The sequence below is a fragment of the Oncorhynchus mykiss genome, chromosome 26 (assembly GCF_057628025.1).
Source record: "Oncorhynchus mykiss isolate SJ-2025 chromosome 26, ASM5762802v1, whole genome shotgun sequence".
Classification (NCBI taxonomy): Eukaryota; Metazoa; Chordata; class Actinopteri; order Salmoniformes; family Salmonidae; genus Oncorhynchus; species Oncorhynchus mykiss.
Window position 1 is genome coordinate 5,743,431 of NC_143047.1, and position 16,299 is coordinate 5,759,729.

The 16,299-nt window shown below is 42.3% G+C and overlaps 1 protein-coding gene across 1 annotated transcript in view; it reads right to left on the minus strand.

Annotated features, from left to right (window-relative positions):
- The window catches only part of LOC110506082 (SH3 and multiple ankyrin repeat domains protein 2-like), a 182,180-nt gene that overhangs the window by 67,705 nt on the left and 98,176 nt on the right, over positions 1–16,299 (minus strand). Inside the window, exon 14 of the mRNA XM_090223390.1 lies at positions 7,915–7,996. Coding sequence (XP_090079516.1) covers positions 7,915–7,996 — 82 coding nt within the window. The remainder of the gene's footprint in view (positions 1–7,914; positions 7,997–16,299) is intronic.

The following is a 16,299-nucleotide window of genomic DNA, read 5'->3' on the forward strand; positions in this document are numbered from 1 at the left end:
TTTCAACTCTGAGACATTATATAGACAGGTGTGTGCCTTTCCAAATCATGTCCAATCAATTGAATTTACCACAGGTGGACTCCAATCAAGTTGTAGAAACATCTCAAGAATGATCAATGGAAACAGGATGCACCTGAGCTCAAATTCGAGTCTCATAGTAAAGGGTCTGAATACTTATGTAAGTATTTCTGTTAGTTTTTTAAATTAAATTTGCAAATTAAATTAAATTAAATTTGCAAACATTTTTTAAACCTTGTTTTCACTTTGTAATTATGGTGTATTATGTGTAGATTGATGAGGATAAAACATATATATATATTTTAGGCTGTAACGTAACAAAATACCCAAAATGTCAAGGGGTCTGAATACTTTCTGAATGCACCGTATATCATCCAAAGGAAGGTGTGTGTGTGTATTATAGGGAAAGAGAGAGAGCGAGAGATAGAAAAGATTGCGATACTTGACAGAATATATCTGGTTGAGTTAGGGACCATTCGAAAATGATTAGGAGAAGAGGGGTCCAACTGAAGTTGTCATGAATTTTTACCCCCCTGCCCAACGTAAAAAAATATTTTCACCCCTTGTACTTGAAAAAAATTATATTACCCTCCCCCTTTGTTGAATTAACTTTATAATGATTCTGACAACAATAACTGCCTTGGCAATAGTGTACCAACCCTGTGTTTCTAAGCACGGATATGGACTCTGCCACTTGAACATGGTTTTGTGGCACAGTTGATGACACGCTGGGCTACGGGCTAGAAGATTGAGGATCCACACACCACTGCGTCGGGCGAGCTCACTCTCCCTACTATTTTCATTACAATATGTTGTTCAAAGTGGTTAGAGAGACTAATGAGAGAGAAATAATGGAGGCTACCAAAAATATTACAAGATGATTAAATGACAGGAGCATTCAGTTCTTCCCATTTAATAAGATAGGAAATACAAAACTGGCACCTGTCATCAGTCCTCACACATACATTGGCAAGAAAAGTATGTGAACCCTTTGGAATTACCTGGATTTCTGAATAAATTTGTCATCAAATGTGATCTGATCTTCATGTAAGTCACAACAATAGACAAACATAGTGTGCTTAAACTAATAACACACAAATTATTGTATTTTTATTGTCTATATTGAATACATAATTTAAACATTCACATTGTAGGTTGGAAAATATATGTGAACCCCTAGGCTAATGACTTCTCCAAAAGCTAATTGGAGTCAGGAGTCAGCTAACCTGGAGTCCAATTATTATTGGTTGGAGCTAGTGATTAGAGCGTTGGACTAGTAACCGCAAGGTTGCAAGTTCAAACCCCTGAGCTGACAAGGTACAAATCTGTCGTTCTGCCCCTGAACAGGCAGTTAACCCACTGTTTCTAGGCCGTCATTGAAAATAAGAATTTGTTCTTAACTGACTTGCCTAGTTAAATAAAGGTCAAATAAAAAAATTGCCTGATGTGAACCATGCCTCGAACAAAAGAGATCTCAGAAGACCTAAGATTAAGAATTGTTGACTTGCATAAAGCTGGAAAAGCTTACAAAAGTATCTCTATCAGTCTTGATGTTCATCTGTACAAGTTAAGACAAATTGTCCATAAATGGAGAAAGTTCAGCACTGTTGCTACGTCCTGCAAAGATGACTGCAAGAGCACAGCGCAGAATGCTCAATGAGGTTAAGAAGAATCCTAGAGTGTCAGCTAAAGACTTATTTGTAGGCATATCATTGGAAGATTGACCATAAGAGGCTACATTTACCAGGTGTCCTCTGTCGAAATTATTGCGTAATCTCCAGCTGCGTGTATTTTTCCATTTGCTTCAGAGGAGAAACCCAACTGCCACAAATGATTTATCATCGAATAGATATGTGAAAAACACCTTGAGGATTGATTCTAAACAACGTTTGCCTTGTTTCTGTTGATATTATGGAGTTAATTTGGAAAAAAGTTTGGCGTTGTAATGACTGAATTTTCGGGGGTTTTCCTTAGCCAAACGTGATGAACAAAACGGAGCGATTTCTCCTGCACAAATAATCTTTTTTTTCTTCAAAGGTAAATTATTTTATTTGAATGCTTTTCTTGTTTTTGTGAAAATGTTGCCTGCTGAATGCTAGGCTTAATGCTATGCTAGCTATCAATACTCTTACACAAATGCTTGTGTAGCTATGGTTGAAAAGCATATTTTGAAAATCTGAGATGACAGTGTTGTTAACAAAAGGCTAAGCTTGTGAGTGAATATTTTTCTTTCATTTCATTTGCGATTTTCATGAATAGTTAACGTTGCGTTATGGTAATGAGCTTGACGCTATGATTACGCTCCCGGATACGGGATTGCTCGACGCAAGAAGTTAAATCTGCGTATTCCTCCAAAGCTCTGTTGTCCTGAGTCTGCACAACTCTGCCAGGACCTAGGAACAAGGGAGACACTCAAGTGTTTTAGTGCTATATCTCTTGACACAATGATGAAAATAATCATGGCCTCTAAACCTTCAAGCTGCATACTGGACCCTATTCCAACTAAACTACTGAAAGAGCTGCTTCCTGTGCTTGGCCCTCCTATGTTGAACATAATAAACGTCTCTCTATCCACCGGATTTGAACCAAACTCACGAAAAGTAGCAGTAATAAAGCCTCTCTTGAAAAAGCCAAATCTTGATCCAGAAAATATAAAAAACTATCAGCCTATATCGAATCTCCCATTCCTCTCAAAACATTTTAGAAAAAGCAACTCACTGCCTTCCTGAAGACAAACAATGTATACGAAATGCTTCAGTCTGGTTTTAGACCACATCATAGCACTGAGACTGCACTTGTGAAGGTGGTAAATTACCTTTTAATGGCGTCAGACCGAGGCTCTACATCTGTCCTCGTGCTCCTAGAACTTAGTGCTGCTTTTGATACCATCGTTTACCACATTCTTTTGGAGAGATTGGAAACCCAAATTGGTCTACACGGATACGTTTTGGCCTGGTTTAGATCTTATCTGTCGGAAAGATATCAGTTTTTCTCTGTGGATGGTTTGTCCTCTGACAAATCAACTATCAATTATCATGTTCCTCAAGGCTCCGTTTTAGGACCACTATTGTTTTCACTATATATTATACCTCTTGGTGATGTCATTCGGAAACATAATGCTAACTTTCACTGCTATGAGGATGACACACAGCTGTAATTTTCCATGAAACATAGTGAAGCCCCAAAATTGCCCTCCCTGGAAGCCTGTGTTTCAGACATAAGGAAGTGGATGGCTGCAGATGTTCTAATTTAAACTCGGACAAAGCAGAGATGCTTGTTCTAGGTCCCAAGAAACAAAGAGATCTGTTGAATTTGACAAATATTCTTGATGGTTGTATAGTCATCTCAAATAAAACTGTGAAGGACCTCAGCGTTACTCTGTACCCTGATCTCTCTTTTGACGAACATATCAAGATTGTTTCAGCTTTTTTCCATCTACTTAACATTGCAAAAATCAGAAACTTTATGCCAAAAATTATGCAGAAAAATTCATCAATGCTTTTGTCACTTCCAGATTAGACTACTGCAGTGCTCTACTTTCCGGCTACTCGGATAAAGCACTAAATAAAGTTCAGTTAGTGCTCAACCCGGCTGCTAGAATCTTGACTAGAACCAAAAAATGTGATCATATTAGTCCAGTGCTAGCCTCTCTACACTGGCTTCCTGTTAAGCCAAGGGCTGATTTCAAGGTTTTACTGCTAACCTACAATGCATTACATGGGCTTACTCCTACCTATCTTTCTGATTTGCTCCTGCCCTACATGTACGCTATGGTCACAAGACGCAGGCCTCCTTACTGTCCCTAGAATTTCTAAGCAAACAGCTGGAGGCAGGGCTTTCTCCTATAGAGCTCCATTTTTATGGAATGGTCTGCCTGTCAATGTGAGAGACGTAGACTCGGTCTCAATCTTTAAGTCTTTATTGATGACTCATCTCTTCACTAGGTCCTATGATTGAGTGTAGTCTGGTCCAGGAGTGTGAAGGTGAACGGAAATGCACTGGAGCAACGAACCCGCCCTTGCTGTCTCTGCCTGGCCGGTTCCATTCTCTCCACTGGGATTCTCTGCCTCTAACCCTATTACAGGGGCTAAGTCACTGGCTTACTGGTGCTCTTCCATGCCATCCCTAGGAGGGGTGCATCACTTGAGTGGGTTGAGTCACTGACGTGATCTTCCTGTCCGGGTTGGCGCCCCCCTTGGGTTGGGCCGTGGGTGAGATCTTTGTGGGCTATATTCTTCCTTGTTTCAGGAGTTGGTGGTTGAAGATATCTCTCTAGTTGTGTGGGGGCTGTGCTTGGCAAAGTGGGTGGGGTTATATTCTGCCTGTTTGGCCCTGTCCAGAGGTATTGTCGGACGGGGCCACAGTGTCTCCCGACCCCTCCTGTCTCAGCCTCCAGTATTTATGCTGCAGTAGTTTATGTGTCGGGGGGCTAGGGTCAGTCTGTTATATCTGGAGTATTTCTCCTGTCTTATCCGGTGTCCTGTGTGAATTTAAGTATGCTCTCTCTAATTCTCTCTCTCTTTCTCTCTTTTTCTCTCTTTCTTTCTCTTTTGTCTCTTTCTTTCTTTCTCTCTCTCAGAGGACCTGAGCCCTAGGACCATGCCTCAGGACTACCTGGCCTGATGACTCCTTGCTGTCCCCAGTCCACCTGGCCATGCTGCTGCAGTTTAAACTATTTTGCCTGCGGCTATGGAACCCTGACCTGTTCACCAGACATGCTACCGGAGCGGTAGAGATACTCTGAATGATCGGCTATGAAAAGCCAACTGACACATACTCCTGAGGTGCTGACCTGTTGCACCCTCGACAACTACTGTGATTATTATTATTTGACCCTGCTGGTCATCTATGAACATTTGAACATCTTGGCCATGTTCTGTTATAATCTCCACCTGGCACAGCCAGAAGAAGACTGGCCAACCCTCATAGCCTGGTTCCTCTCTAGGTTTCTTCCTAGGTTCTGGCCTTTCTAGGGAGTTTTTCTTAGCCACCGTGCTTCTACACCTGCATTGCTTGCTGTTTGGGATTATAGGCTGGGTTTCTGTACAGCACTTTGTGACATCAGCTGATGTAAGAAGGGCTTTATAAATACATTTGATTGATCGTCTTGACATACCTACATTTTTGTTTTGCTCATTTCAGTTATAGACTATCGATCATGCCTCCTCTTTTATTAAAGAGACGGACTCCAGACATAACTACACTACTTTAGGAAACTTTCTGAACTCACACACACACACCCATCAAAATGACCCATCAATCAAAGCTACCAGCTCATCTCAAACACAAGAGCAAATCACATTTCTCCTTTCCTGAAAATGTATCCTATTAAAACCCAGGCCTACCTTTAAATCCTGACTGTAGGTTATCAGATAGTAGACTACATTAGGATAAATGTGAATCGATTCTCAATCGGTGTTTCCTTGGCTCATCGCGCTCTAGCGACTCCTTGTGGTGGGCCGGGCACCTGCAGGCTGACCTCGGTCGTCAGGTGAATGGTGTTTCCTCTGACACGTTGTTGCAGCTGACTTCCGGGTTAAGCAGGCAGGTGATAAGAAGTAGTTTGGCGGGACATGTCCATGATAGCTTGCTATCTAGGGTGACACCCAGCAGTTTATTCTCTTCAACTTGCTCAATGAGGTTCAGGGTTGAGTGAGTGATTTGTCCCAAAAATGATGCTTTTAGTTTGAGATATTTAGCAACAGGTAGTTACCAACATCTTAACGTTTACAGCAAGCGTTGAGGGCTCTTAACAAAACTCCTCCGGCCAGAAGTTACTACCATCTATAGGCGCTTAAGGTAGTTAGCGTCTATGAATGGGCTATTCAATGACTAGCCTAGCCCAACCCAATGCGAGTCCAAGGATAACAATATAGGCCTATAGTTTAGTTTAGTAATACTTACTTTACGTAAAAATATATACTTATTTAGAGTATGTATACTCTAAATAACTTTTTTTTTTAAGGAGAAGAAGCCCTCTTGCTTGCTGAATATAAAACGGCAACAAAATTGGCAATGAACTAGCGGGGAAGATTGAATGACGAGAGCGTAGGCGACATGTAGCTCTGGTGGAATGTGATCTGGTGGTGATAAATTGATACATTGCAGCACATTATAAATGTAGCCTAAACAGAACACAGGGAAATCCTTTCATTCATTCACACAACAAACCTGTGTCTTACAGCGCACAGCCTGTCAGTGGCATAACAGGTGTCCCATAGAACACTTTCCATTGGTTGAACCACAGGTTCCATAAGGGAGTAGATGGGAAAGTTGGCTAGGATGGAACATAGGAAAACCTGCCAAAATGGTGAATGTAAATCGAGGGGGAAATGCACAATACTCTCCACTGTATTGTAGTGTGCCCAATAAAAAACAAAACAACCCTCCCCAAAGCAAAGAAAAAAGTTGCATCCCCCTCCCCTATTTTGGTCCCCCAAAGTAATTTTCGAACGGTCTCTTATGGGAGATATGCCTATATCACAATACATGCTGTGGGTAGTGGTCTAAAATGGACTGTAATGGTCTAGCTATAAAGGTTTATAACACTCTGTAGTGGTGTAATGGTCCATAATGGTCTGTGGTATACATAGTGGTCGGGCACCACGCCGTGTAGCTGCATGCTTTGGTTTGACACCCAGCTAACGTATTTTTTTATATATTTTTTTTATTGAACCTTTATTTAACTAGGCAAGCAGTAGTTGCTCTCTGCTCTGGTCTGTGATTTGTTTGGACGGGTGCCTAATGAATACAAACTGGCCTGATCAAACACAGCTTAATAGCGTATTCATGTATTGACAAGGACATTTGTCTCAGCCCGCTGGGTTGCTGCAGTTAAATGAGATTTGAACACAATGAAGAACACATCCGAGTGACACGCTTGGCCCGGTGTGTTGTGTGTGTGTGCGCCTATTGAAACTGAGGGGTCATGTGCCATCAGTGCTCCCTGAAGATTAGCTGCATGATGCTTCTATGTGTGTGTGTGTGTGTGTGTGTGTGTGTGTGTGTGTGCGCGAAGTAGTATAAAGTACATAAGTAAAAATACTTTAAAGTACTACTTAAGTAATTTTCTTGGGGTATCTATAGTTTACTTTTTTAGGAATGAAGTGAAGTAAAAGTAAAAGTTGTAAAAAATATAAATAGTAAAGTCATGTACTTTTTCTCCATACATTTTCCCCTGACACCAAAAAATACTTGTTACATTTTGAATGCTTAGCATCACAGGAAAATGGTCCAATTCACCCACATATCAAGAGAACATCCCTAGTCATCCCTACTGCCTCTGATCTGGTGGACTCACCAAACACCCATGCTTCGTTTGTAAATTATGTCTGAGTGTTGGAGTGTGCCCCTGGCTATCCGTACATTTTCAAAACAAGAAAATGGTGTCATCTAGTTTGCTTAATATAAGGAATTAGAAATTATCTCTACTTTAACTTTTAATACTTAAGTATATTTTAGCAATTACATTTACCTTTAGACTTTTACTTTTACTCAAGTATTATTTTACTGGGTGACTTTCACTTTTACTTGAGTCACTTTCTATGAAGGTATCTTTACTTTTACTCTTTTACTCAATAATACTATTTTATTGAGTAATTATTCCACCACTGTGTGTACTGGCTTTCATGCTTGCGTGTGTGTGGACTGTGGAGGAATTACCTAGTGGTCAAATCCAACACCTTGGAAATTAAGCCTGTGACTGGGAGACAACGGGAGAGAAGAAGTAGAGGAGAAAAATTGAAGGATAACTTCAACTGAAAACTAAAGAAAAAACGAACCTCAAAACACTGCTCTGAGACACGCTACCACTTCACATAAACCTCCACTTAGCTTATCACCCTGTGTGTTTGTTTGTGTATGTGTGTTTTAGGACAGGCATCCGAGTAGCCTTACCTGGAGGCGTCAAAGCTATCGTAGGACCCCACAGTGTAGTGTCGGAAGAGTTTCCTCCTGTCCGAGCGGTCAGCTCTGGTGTCTGTGGAAGAACAGAAGGACCAACAGTTATTGACCACATCAGTCACCGACCGCATGCATGATGGCTACAGAAATCAATTCATCAACAGTAATAGGAAGAAAGAAAACAAACAGCAGCAACATGCAAACTGTGAAACTCCTGTACAAGAAAGTGCAGCTCTGCAATCCAATCAAATGTGCAAACAAACATAGACATATGGACACACTCCAGTTTTCATTCTAAGGGTACACAACGAATTACAAGTTAGAAATCGACCCCCAACCCCTACCACCCTATAGGCACTTCAAGTATATCGATCTGAAAGGATTGGATAAAGTGACAGTGACAACAACAAGCTGCAGAAGTGTGCACCACTGAAACACAAATAACTATCTCCTTTGGTAAAAAAAACAACAACCCTTAAGCAATAAATCAACTCAAGCAACCAACAAGTGCGTGTACACACATGCACACACACACACACACACACACACACACACACACACACACACACACACACACACACACACACACACACACACACACACACACACACACTTACCTCCAAAATGAACTTTCCTCCTGATAGAGGCAGTTTTTTCCATTTGCACTCCTAAATGTCTCTTCCCTCTTTCTCTCCCTCACTTTATGTCTTTCACATACACCTTCTCTATCACTCTCATTCTTTCAGACACTCTTTCTCTGTCTCTCCCTCGCTCTTCATATTTCTCTCTATCCCTCTCTCTCAGATGCAATCAGTGACAGGGACATGCCTTGAATGCCCAGAAATACCCAAATCCACAGTGTCTGGAGAAAAGCCGGAAAACCAGACAGGCAGTCCCACTAAGCGTTAAGGCTTGAATCCGGGTAGAGCTCTGTGGTTACTGCCGAGAGGAGGACATAATGTAAAGGAGAAGAAAGATAATGAAGAGAGGAGGGAGGAGAAAGAGATAAAAACTACATCACAACAGGCCCACTCCATAGCAACCACTGGTGTACTGTAGGGAGTTTGTTTCCATGACCACCGATCAATGGAGAAGGTACATGACGTACATGTCTGGTCGCTGTGAAGGTTTCCTTAGTGTGTGTGTGTGTGTCTACATATCTGAATGTGTGGGTGTGCAGGGGGAGTGGTAGAGTAATTGAAGGGTGTGCATGCGTGTGTGTGTGTGGAAGAGGGGGGATGGTTACGGTTTTGCTTACAGTTCAACGTGAAGGGGGGTCTTCGTTGACCTCCATTTCCCTATTTTCTACTTTTCCTCCCCCATCCCTCCCTCCTTTGTTCCCTCCCTCCTACTGACACTAATCTCACACAGTTTGGGGGAGTGGAAAGGACACCAAATGAGCAAGAGAAATTAAAGATTATTTATGAGTAATAAATCATCTTTGCAGGGCTTAAAGTATTTGAGGGATTACACAGCACAGGCAAGCCAACTATATGATTGAAGTTCTGAAACAAACAGAAACACAGACATGCCAATACAATATTTAATTGTCTTGCAAATGGGGGAGAAAATGAAAATACCCCACCCCAAAAATGTAAATACAAAATAGAGAATAAGGACCTGTGTCTGTGCGGCGTTCTCTTTCTCAAAGAAACACCTGTGTGTGTGTGTGTGTGTGTGTGTGTCTTTCCCTCTGTTTTCCTCTCTTTCCACCCACGATGGCCAAGGGCGGACTTAGTGATTTGGATACCCCCAGGCAGAGGCCAGTCTGAGCGCCTGTTAACCTAAGTAATTATTTTGTTAAAATTAAATCTTCTTTCTTCCTTTTTCGTTTCTCTGCCCTGCCCATAAATTGTCACATGCTTCGTAAACAACAGGCATTGACTAACAGTGACACTGTTACTTACGGGCCCAACCCAACAATGCAGAGATAGAGAAAATAGAGAAATAATAGAAAAGCAATTAAACATAATAATAAAAGTCATAATAAATACACAATGAGTAACGAAAACGTGGCTATATACACAGGCTACCAGTACCGGGTCGATGTGCAGGGGTACAAGGTAATTGAGGTAGAAATGTACATACTGTATAACTAGGAATAAAGTGACGAGCCAACAAGATAGATAATAAACAGTAGCAGCAGCGTATGTGATGAGTCAAAAAAGGTAGTGCAAAGAGGGTCAATGCAGATAGTCCGTGTAGCTATTTGGTTAACTTTTTAATATTATTAACTAACATTGTAACTAACACATGCCGTGAGGTAGCAGAGAAGTCTATGACTTGGGTGGCTGGAGTCTTTCACAATTTTTAGGGCCTTCCTCTGACACCGCCTGGTATAGAGGTCCTAGATTGCAGGGAGCTCAGCCCCAGTGATGTACACTATCATACACACTACCCTATGAAGCACACCTTGCGGTCGGATGCCAAGGATTTGCCATAACAAGCGGAGATGCAGCCAGTCAAGATGCTCTCAATGGTGCAGCTGTTCAACTTTTTGAGGATCTGAGGGCCCATGGCAAATCTTTTCAGCCAACTGAGGGGGAAGAGGCTTCGTTGTGCACTCTTCACGACTGTGTTGGTGTATGTGGACCATGATAGATTCTGTGATGATGTGGACACCAAAGAACTTGAAGCTCTCAACCTGCTCCACTACAGCCCCATCGATGTGAATGGGGCCATGCTCGGCCGTCCATTTCCTGTAGTCCACGTTCAGCTCCTTTGCATTGCTGACGTTGAGGGAGATGTTGTTGTCCTGGCACCACACAGCCAGGTCTCTGACCTCCTCCCTATAGGCTGTCTCATCGTCGTCTGTGGTCAGGCTTACCATTGTCGGTGTCATCAGAAAACTTAATGATGGTGTTGGAGTTGTGCACCGCCACGCAGTCGAGGGTGAACAGGCAATACAGGAAGGAGCTAAGCATGCACCCCTGAGGGGCCCCCGTGTTGAGGGTCAGCTTGGCGTATGTGTTGTTGCCTAACCTCACCACCTGGGGAGCGGCCCGTCAGGAAGTCCAGGCTCCAGTTGCAGATGGAGGTACTCAGTCCCAGGGTCCTTAACTTAGTGTTGAGCTTGGAGGGCACTATGGTGTTGAACGGTGAGCTATAATCAATAAACAGCATTCTCACATAGGTGTTCCTCTTGTCCAGGTGAGCGAAAGCAGTGTGTAATGCAATATAAATTATGTGGATTTGTTTGGGTGGTATGTGAATTGGAGTGGGTCCAGGGTGTCTGGGCTGATGGTGTTGATGTGAGCTATGACCAGCCTTTCAAAGAATTTCATGGCTACAGATGTCATTTAGAAAGGTTACCTTGGCGTTCTTGGGAACAGGGACTTACAACATGTAGGCTTTACAGGCTGCGTCAGGTAGAGTTTGAAAATGTAAGTGATGGTCTGAGTACGGTCTGAGTTTGCGCATGGTCTGAATATGCGTCCTGATAATCCGTCTGGCCCTGCGGCCTTGTGAATGTTAACCTGTTTAAAGGTGTCGCTCGGCCACGGAGAGCATGGTCACACAGTCCTCCGGGACAGCTGGTGCTCTCATGCATGTTTCAGTGTTGCTTGCCTCGAAGCAGTAGCTGACACTATAGATGTCAGCTACTACAGTGACTGAAATTAGTTTCAGAGTGGGTGGAAAGGAATAAGTTAGTCCTAAATGTTTCTAAAACGAAAAGCATTGCATTTGGGACAAATCATTCACTAAACCCTAAACCTCAACTAAATCTTGTAATAAATAATGTGGAAATTGAGCGAAGTTGAGGTGACTAAACTGCTTGGAGTAACCCTGGATTGTAAACTGTCATGCTCAAAACAATAGCTAAGATGGGAAGAAGTATGTCCATAACAAATCGCTGCCCTACCTTCTTAACAGCACTAGCACTATCAATTGGAAGTGATGCAGACAATTACATTGATGGAAGCTACTCTCTATCTGCAATATTAAAGCTGATCTACCCCCTACAAAAAAACAGCACTATCAACAAGGCAGGTCCTACAGGCCCTAGTTTTGTCTCACTTGGATTACTGTTCAGTCGTGTGGTCAGGTGCCACATAAAGGGACTTAGGAAAATTGGCTCAGAACTGGACTGCACGACTAGTCCTTGGATGTACAAAGCGAGCGAATACTAATAATATGCATGTCAATCTCTCCTGGCTCAAAGTGGAGGAAAGATTGACTTCATCACCACTAGTATTTATGTTGAATACACCGAGCTGTCTGTTTGAACTACTGGCACACAGCTCAGACACCCATGCATACACCCACAAGACATGCCACAAGAGGTCTCTTCACAGTCCCCAAGTACAGAACAGACTATGGGAGGCACACAGTACTACATAGAGCCATGACTACATGGAACTCTATTCCACATCAAGTAACTAATGCAAGCAGTAAAATTTGATTTATAAAACAGATAAAAATACACTTTATGGAACAGTGGGGACTGTAAAGCAACACAAACAAAAAGGCACAGACACATGCATACACACACACGATAACATATGCACTATACACACACGTACACATGGATTTTGTACTGTAGATATGTGGTAGTGGTGGAGTAGGGCCTGAAGGCACACAGTGTGTTGTGAAGTCTGAATATATTGTAATGTTTTAAAAATTGTATAAACTGCCTTAATTTTGCTGGACCTCAGGAAGAGTAGCAGCTGCCTTGGCAGCAGCTAATGGGGATCCATAAGAAATACAAATACAAATGAATGTTATTGCAACGTTTCCATGAAACGTGTCTAGAACATAAATATCTTATGTTCTGAGAATATGTCAACCATATTAGCCAGCCTGCCAGCTTAGTGGAGCCTGCCATTAGCACTGTCAGTGTAGTCAGCTCAGCTATCCCCATTGAGACTGTGTCTGTGCCTTGATCTAGGTTGGGCAAAACTAAACATGGCGGTGTTCGCCAGCAATCTCACTGGAATAAAGACCTCCTCCATTCCTGCCATTTTTGAAAGAGATTGTGATATCTCACATCTCAAAATAGGGCTACTTAATGTTAGATCCTTCACTTCCAAGGCAGTTATAGTCAATTAACTAATCACTGATCATAATCTTGATGTGATTGGCCTGACTGAAACATGGCTTAAGCCTGATGAATTTACTGTGTTAAATGAGGCCTCACCTCCTGGTTACACTAGTGACCATATCCCCCGCGCATCCCGTAAAGGCGGAGGGGTTGCTGACATTTACGATAGCAAATTTCAATTTACAAAACAAAAATGACGTTTTCATATTTTGAGCTTCTCGTCATGAAATCTATGCAGCCTACTCAATCACTTTTTATAGCTACTGTTTACAGGCCTCCTGGGCCATATACAGCGTTCCTCACTGAGTTCCCTGAATTCCTATCGGACCTTCTAGTCATGGCAGATAATATTCAAATATTTGGTGACTTTAATATTCACATGGAAAAGTCCTTAAAAAGCCTTCGGAGCCATCATTGACTTGGTGGGTTTTGTCCAACATGTCTCCGGACCTACTCACTGCCACAGTCATACGCTGGACCTAGTTTTGTCCCGTGGAATAAATGTTTTGGATCTTAATGTTTTTACTCATAATTATGGACTACCGGACCACCATTTTATTACGTTTGCAATCGCAACAAATAATATGCTCAGACCCCAACCAAGGATCATCAAAAGTCATGCTATAAATTCTCGGACAACCCAAAGATTCCTAGATGCCCTTCCAGACTCCCTCCACCTACCCAAGGACGTCAAAGTACAAAAATCAGTTAACCACCTAACTGAGGAACTCAATTTAACCTTGCACAATACCCTAGATGCAGTCACACCCCTAAAAAACATTGGTCATAAGAAACATGGTATACAGAAAATACCCGAGCTCTGAAGCAAGCATCCAGGAAATTGGAACGGAAATGGCGCTACACCAAACTGGAAGTCATCTGACTAGCTTGGAAAGACAGTACCGTGCAGTATCGAAGAGCCCTCACTGCTTCTCGATCATCCTATTCCAACTTAATTGAGGAAAATAAGAACAATCCAAAATGTATTTTTGATACTGTCGCAAGGCTAATTAAAAAGCAACATTCCCCAAGAGAGGATGGCATTCACTTCAGCAGTGATAAAATCAGGAACTTCTTTGAGGAAAAGATCATGATCAATGGAAAGCAAATTACGGACTCCTCTTTAATTCTGCATATTCCTCCAAAGCTCAGTTGTCCTGAGTCTGCACAACTCTGCCAGGACCTAGGATCAAGGGAGAGACTCAAGTTTTTTAATACTATACCTCTTGACACATTGATGAAAATAATCATGGCCACTTAACCTTCAAGCTGCATACTGGACCCTATTCCAACTAAACTACTGAAAGAGCTGCTTCCTGTGCTTGGCTGCTTCCTATGTTGAACATAATAAACGTCTCTCTATCCACCGGATGTGTACCAAACTCTCTAAAAGTGGCAGTAATAAAGCCTCTCTTGAAAAAGACAAACCTTGACCCAGAAAATATTTAAAAATAAATTGGCCTATATCGAATCTCCCATTCCTCTCAATTTTTATTTGAAAAAGCTGTTGCGCGGCAACTCACTGCCTTCCTGAAGACAATCAATGTATACGAAAGAGAGATTGGAAACCCAAATTAGTCTACACGGACAAGTTCTGGCCTGGTTTAGATCTTATCTGTCGGAAAGATATCAGTTTGTCTCTGTGGATGGTTTGTCCTCTGACAAATCAACTGTCAATTTTCGTGTTCCTCAAGGCTCTGTTTTAGGACCACTATTGTTTATTGTTTTCACTATATATTTTACCTCTTGGTGATGTCATTCGGAAACATAATGCTAACTTTCACTGCTATGCGGACGACACACAGCTGTACATTTCAATGAAACAATGCTGAAGCCCCAAAGTTGCCCTCCCTGGAAGCCTGTGTTTCAGACATAAGGAAGTGGATGGCTGCAAATGTTCTAATTTTAAACAGAGATGCTAGTTCTAGGTCCCAAGAAACAAAGAGTCTTCTGTTGATTCTGACAATTAATCTTGATGGTTATATAGTCGTCTCAAATAAAACTGGGAAGGACCTCGGCATTACTCTGGACCCTGATCTCTCTTTTGACAAATATATCAAGACTGTTTCAAGGACAGCTTTTTTCCATCTACGTAACATTGCAAAAATCAGAAACTTTCTGTTCAAAAATGATGCAGAAAAATGTATCCATGCTTTTGTCACTTTTAGGTTAGTCTACTGCAATGCTCTACTTTCTAGCTATTTGGATAAAGCACTGAATAAACTTCAGTTAGTGCTAAACACGGCTGCTAGAATCTTGACTAGAACCAAAGAATGTGATCATATTATTCTAGTGCTTGCATCTCTACACCTGCTTCCTGTCAAGGCAAGGGATGATTTCAAGGTTTTACTACTAACCTACAAAGCATTACATGGGCTTGCACCTACCTATCTTTCTGATTTGGTCCTGCTGTACATACCTACACGTACGCTACGGTCACAAGACGCAGGCCTCCTTACTGTCCATAGAATTTCTAAGCAAACAGCTGGAGGCAGGGCTTTCTCCTATAGAGCTCCATTTTTATGGAATGGTCTGCCCATCCATGTGAGAGACGCAGACTCAGTCTCAACCTTTAAGTTTATTGAAGACTCATCTCTTCATTAGGTCCTATGATTGAGTGTAGTCTGGCCCAGGAGTGTGAAGGTGAACGGAAAGGCACTGTAGCAACGAATTGCCCTTGCTGTCTCTGCCTGGCCAGTTTCCCTCTTTCAACTAGGATTCTCTGCCTCAAATCTTATTACAGGGGCTGGGTCACTGGATTACTGGTGCTCTTCCATGCCATCCCTAGAAGGGGTGCGTCACTTGAGTGGGTTGAGTCACTGATGTGATCTTCCTGTTTGGGTTGGCGCCCCACCTTGGGTTTGCTGTGCGGGATGGTAAGTTGTGGTTGAAGATATCCCTCTAGTGGTGTGGGGGCAGTACTTTGGCAAAGTAGGTGGGGTTATATCCTGCCTGTTTGGCCCTGTCCGAGTGTATCGTCGGATGGGGACACAGTGTCTCTCGACCCCTCCTGTCTCAGCTTCCAGTATTTATAGTGCAGTAGTTTATGTGTCGGGGGGCTAGGGTCAGTCTGTTATATCTGGAGTATTTATCCTGTCTTATCCGGTGTCCTGTGTGAATTTAAGTATGCTTTCTCTAATTCTCTTCCTTTCTTTCTTTGTTTCTGTCTTTCTTTCTTTCTTTCGGAGGAGGACCTGAGCCCTAAGACCATGCCTCAGGACTACCTGGCCCGATGACTCTTTACTGTCCTCAATCCACCTGGTTGTACTGCTGCTCCAGTTTGAACCGTTCTGCCTGCGGCTATGGAACCCTGACCTATTCACCAGACGTGCTACCTG